The 5,554-nt window shown below is 60.9% G+C and overlaps 1 protein-coding gene across 1 annotated transcript in view; it reads right to left on the reverse strand.

Annotated features, from left to right (window-relative positions):
• Window positions 1–5,554, reverse strand: part of PHF21B (PHD finger protein 21B) — a 115,778-nt gene that overhangs the window by 9,901 nt on the left and 100,323 nt on the right. The window contains exons 6-8 of the mRNA XM_007941739.2: window positions 4,132–4,183; window positions 2,603–2,679; window positions 1,355–1,415 (exon numbers count right to left, since the gene is read on the reverse strand). Coding sequence (XP_007939930.1) covers window positions 1,355–1,415; window positions 2,603–2,679; window positions 4,132–4,183 — 190 coding nt within the window. The remainder of the gene's footprint in view (window positions 1–1,354; window positions 1,416–2,602; window positions 2,680–4,131; window positions 4,184–5,554) is intronic.

Below are 5,554 nucleotides of genomic sequence, written 5' to 3' on the forward strand. Positions count from 1 at the left end.
GAGACCCACAAGGCCAGGACCAGGGTCCTCACCCGGGGCATGATGGGAGGCCCACAAGGCTAGGACCAGGGTCCTCACCCGGGGCATGATGGGAGGGTGGTCATGAGCACCCAGTGAAAATGACGGCAGAAGGATCTGTCCTCTGGCTTATGGCCAAGACCCCCACAGGACCAGGCTCGCCGTGACCCGTGGACGCTGTGAGGAGCACACGGCAAGGGGCTGCCCAGACCCAGTGAACCTCTCTCCAGGGACTCCTCAAAAGTGGCTGCTGCTCTGTCCCGCACACGGGCTGGCTTCTGCTCCCTCATTAATGTGCGGTGAACACTTTCACCACATCTTTTCAGTCATTTTCCATCCTTACCCAAAGCGCAGCTGGTCCCAGCAAGTCGATCCCGACTCACAGTGACCCTGCAGCACAGGGTGGAACCTTCCAAGGCTGTTTCCGGCCCGCAGTCTTTGCAGAAGCAGACTGCCACATCTCTCTTCTGAGAAGCGGCTGCTGGGTTCGAACTGCTTGACCATCAGAGTGGCAGCCATGGGTTCCACCCACTGTGCAACCAGAGTTCCTCTTTCTGCCCCTAGGACCACTGAGTTTTTCTAACTGAAGAGAAAACTCGTCCTCTTTGCTGGCTTTGGCCCTGAACATAGGTTTCTTGGCTCCCCTGGGACAAAGGCAGCGTCCAGCCTGGCCTTTCTGGCTGCCCGGGGGTGGGGTCGGACGGAGGGTGGGCAAGGTGTGTAGGGAGCTGCCCAGCCCAGGAGGTATCTGATGCTGCCTGGCTGTGGGGGAGAAGGGGTGGGGAGCAGTGAAGAGAGGCTCTCTCCAGGGCCACCTGGTAGCAGCCAGCACCCAGCCTGGGCCACACTGGTTGGGCCACGTCTATGACCTGTGGCAGGGTGGGCTGCTGTGCCAACCTGGGCCAGAGGTGCTGGGAGGGAAGCCCTGGGTGGTGGGCAGTCCTGCCAGCGCCGCCTCAGACACCATGTGCCAGGGCACTGCTCAGGGCACAGGTTCAGCACCCTGGACAGAGGGCCAGCTCGCTGCTCAGAGCACCAAGTTCTGCCCCCGCCCCATGGGAGCGGACTCCCTAGCCCTGTCCTTCCCACACGAGCTGTGAGGATGAAGAGGACGGTGGCCGGGGGAGGCTGGTGACCATGAACGCATCGTCCACGAGGAGGAAACCACGGTCACTGCTGTGGAAGCAGACGTGTCTCCCCAGATGGAGCCAGAAACAGCTCCCTGTCATGGGGTGTGGGAAATGACCCTCTGTCACCTGGGGGCGCGGAGCATGTGGGCACAGCTGTCCCTGCTGAGGCCCAGGAGCGGAGGCCCACGGCCCCGGTCAGCACTCACCTCTTGCTGTGAGGAACAGGGAGTTGTTGAGAGAGCTGGACCCAGCTGCCAACCGTTTCCTCTGCAGGAGACAGAAAACAAGACAAAAGCCAGGATGGGCAGGGCCTCTGCCACCTGGGACAGCCCCCCCTGCCCGGGTGGGGGTACGGGGGGCCGGACAGGCTCCCCAACATCCCCGCTGAGGCAGACTTAGGATGGCCTCCCCTGCCCGGGTGGGGGTACGGGGGGCCGGACAGGCTCCCCAACATTCCCTCTGAGGCAGACCTGGGATGGCCTCCCTTGCCTGGGTGGGGGTACGGGGGGCTGGACAGGCTCCCCAACATTCCTTCTGAGGCAGACCTGGGACGGCCCCCACTGCCCGAGTGGGGGTACGGGGGGCCGGACAGGCTCCCCAACATCCCCGCTGAGGCAGACCTGGGATGGCCTCCCCTGCCCGGGTGGGGGTACGGGGGGCTGGACAGGCTCCCCAACATCCCCGCTGAGGCAGAAGGGACAGACGTGGGGGGATGCAGGGGCAGCAGGGGACCCTGCACCCACCTCTGTCCCGGTGGCACCCCAGTCTGCCTCAGGAATGGGGTGTCGGAGACCCCAGATCGAGGCAGGTCAGTAACAAAGCTAACATGCTGTCCTGTCTGTCTCCTGTACCTTACTGCTCGATGGTGCTGGAGCCGTGTGGGGCCTTGCAGTCAGTGTCTCCCCTAACGGTCCCCAGCCACCCGGGGAAACGGCCACGACAGACGGCTAGGAAGCCACGCTGGAGCCCGAGGCTCGGTGTGACCCTCAGCGGTTCGGATTCCCCACCGAGAAACCCCGCTGAACACCGTCCCCTCCTCCCTCCCAGGACCGCCGTGCTCAGTCCCTCCCTTCTGGACCCTTCTCTCTGGGTCAGCTTATCCGCAAAGCACACACTCAGCCCTGCAGCTGACCGCAGGCTCTGCAGACGAGGCCCGTGTGGCCCCGGGAGGCCCGGGTGCCGCACTGCTGTGACCAGGCCCACGGCCCCGCTTGACCCAGAGTGAAGAACCCAGTGGTCCCTATGGCTGGCACATAAGCCAGACCCCTGGTGCAGCTCCTACCACCAGGAACCGGATCGTCCCTGATCTGAACTCGGAAGGGGAAGAGAGGGCTCATCACTTATCATCACCCCGGAATCCGAGCCTCGGGAGGGGCAGGCGAACCCGACGGCGGGGGTGTGGGGGGCCTGGGCCCGGCCCGCCCTGCCCTCCTGCGGGTCCCGCGGCGCCCCACCTCGGTCTCCAGGAGGCCGCTGTACGCGGGGTTGGCGGTGCTCCTCCTCTTCCGCTCTTGGCGTTTGCTCTGGATTTCTGGGAAGGAAGACACGGGGTCACCGGGCCTGCTTCCAGGCTTGCTCTGGCCCCCCCACGCCCTCCTTCCAGCCCGTGGCCTCTCTGCCGTCCAAAGCCTTATCCGTAACCCGGCACCCATGCCCCAGCTGGGCTGGGGCCTCCAGGGCTCGCTCATTCTGTCCTGGTGGCCTCACACTGTGACAGGCGATGTAGGGTAGAAGGTATTCATGGGCCCCTCTCAGCGGGGTCCCCTTCTGTGTGGCCACGTGGCCTCTCTTGGGGACAAAAGACTCAGGCCAGCTGAGCTGCAGGGCAAGGCACCCGGCTGTGGGGAGGCCAGGCCCCAGGGGCCTTCCCCGAGTCTTGCTCAGACCGAGGCCTTTCCTGGCTTTGCGTAGGGTCTGCCTCGGGCGCCGGAACATGATCCCTGCAGACTGACTGCTCTGACGGCTAGGAGGCTCTAAGCCAAGTATCTGGTGCAGCCCTCGGGACCACTGCCTGTCGGGGTGTAAAAGGGCTTCCCTGCTTCCTCTTTCCTGGGACCTGAGTTGTGTTTTTAAGCCTTTTCTGTAGAACTGGGTGTGTTCCAGGAAGTCATCTCAGAGCCTCTGCGGAAGACAGAGCCCCAAAACACAGCTCTTTAGAACGTCGCAGGGGAAAAGGGTTCAAAACAGAAATACAGGCACCCCTCAGCTGCTGCAGGTTCCAGACCCCCGCAGTAAAGCGAGGATCACAGGAAGCGAGTCACACCGAGTTTCTGGTTTCCTGGGAAAGTTATGTTTACACCAACCACGCTATGGTCTATGAAGGGTGCTGTAGTGTGATGCAAGAGTGAAATACCGTGAGAATGACCCAAACGGGACACACAGACATAAGGGGCCAATGCTTCTGCAGCAACGGCGCCAGCACACTTGCTCGGCGGAGGGTCGCTGCAGACCTTCCATGTCCAACAAGCAGCGTCTGTGAAACGTGATGAAGTGAATGAAGTGTGATCGAACGAGGTGAGCCTGTGACGGGGTCAGAAACGCACTGGGAACGCACCTTGATCCCAACCCCTCAACAACCCTGCTGAGCATAAAGATGGAACGTCCCTCGCGTTGCAGACGTGGAAACGGAGGGTCAGAGTGGGGTCACGAGATGAGAGAGGGGCACAATGCGTTTGGGGCCGATGCCCACGAGCTGGGTGTGCCTGTGTACACACGCGTGCCTGTGCGCATGTGTGCCTGAGTGTGCACACGCGTGCCCTGCCTAGCTTGTCTCTGTGATGACGATTAAGCCCGACCTCTGGCACTTGGTGAGGCTCTCCCAGAACGGGGTTCGTGATGGCTGCTGACATCGGACCCAGGGCGCCCGAGGCCTGCAGCTTCTCTGTGATGCCACACCCGCCCCTGGGGAGGTCCCTGGAGGAAATCGGCCGGCCCCCACCCCGGCTGGGGGGCCAGTCCCAGCTCAACCTGCCACAGCCCTTACCTTCCAAGTGCTCTGTCGTAACCAGGCCCAGTGCTACCATGAAGGCGATTTTCTGAGGGAGACAGACAGGAGCGTTAATGTGGCCTTCAGTGTTCAGTCATCCAACATGTTGACACGACGCTCACTCTGCGCTGGGTGCTGGCCCCACAATTCCAGACACCAAGTCAGCTTCTAGGGGACCCTTGGAGAATTGGCCCCCAGACAACAACGCCCTTCACAGGTAACGTCAGGAGAGCAGCTCAGGGGGCCTGAGGACTCCTGCAAGGGCCCGATAAAGACATCTTTTCCACACATTTCAAAACCTAATGGGCAGAAAGGAGCCTGGTGGTGCGACGGTGAAGCACCGAGTTCACTGCTGGGCTCGCTAGCCGAAAGGCTGGCGGTTCGAACCCACCCTGTGGCTCCACGGGAGACAGCCCAGGCGACTGCTTCCATGAAGATCACAGCCGAGGAAACCACAGGGGACGGTACCCCTCTGTGCACGGCATCGATGCGACAGTACGTCAGCATCAAGGTGCATAAAAGCACGTCACCACACTGCTTGTGTCTGCCACCCTCCTGACCGTCCCTCTCGCGGTTCTGCTGTTTGTTAATCCAGCAAGAAACTGACTACTCGTGAACTGACCAGCGGACTCAAAACCCAAAACTTGACGGTAGGCTGCACCCGTCCACCTTCTTCCCTCTTCTCGACCCCTTCAGTCCGCCCAGTAATTGTTCACTTGAGTTTTGCAAAGATTATCCCTGATTTCTTAAATATACACACTAATTTGATCACTTATGTCTACATTAGACATGACTTAGTTTGACCTGTTTTCTATTTGACTTTATAAGAGGGGTGTCACACTATGTGCACTACTGTGGTTTGTCTCTCCCCTCTGTGTTTTTCTGTGGTCGGTGGCAGGTAGCATTCTTCGAGAGCCCCAGGACCACCCCCCGTGTGAGCACCCAGCATAACCCTCCCCTGCAGCTGGCGATCAGAACCACCCAGAGGCAGCAAGGAGGGAGGGATGACAGGCTGCACCATGAAGATCGCTGTCAGGCGCCGTGAGTGGCCTCGACGCACAGCGACCCCACAGGACACAGCACAAGTGTCCCCTAGGGTTTCCGTGGCCGTGATCTTCACAGGAGCAGACTGCCAGCCAGGAAAGCCCCATGGGGGAGTCTGACTATGTAACACGTGGGGGTGCCATGAGTGGGTTTTCCTGCCTGCAACGGGGACTGTGAATACACTGGGACAGCGGCTCCCTTCATTAGGTGCACGGCAAAGGGACAGATGCATCCAGGCACAACACAGGTCTCTCCTCGCCTGGAGCAAAGAGGAGTGAAGAAAACCAAAGACGCGTGGAAATAATTAGTCCAAGGGACTAGTGGACCATGGGGACCTCAGCCCACATGGCCCTGAGACCAGAGAATCAGACAGTGC

This window comes from Orycteropus afer, unplaced genomic scaffold (assembly GCF_000298275.1).
Source record: "Orycteropus afer afer isolate SDZICR_OR568_19922 unplaced genomic scaffold, OryAfe1.0 scaffold00083, whole genome shotgun sequence".
Classification (NCBI taxonomy): Eukaryota; Metazoa; Chordata; class Mammalia; order Tubulidentata; family Orycteropodidae; genus Orycteropus; species Orycteropus afer.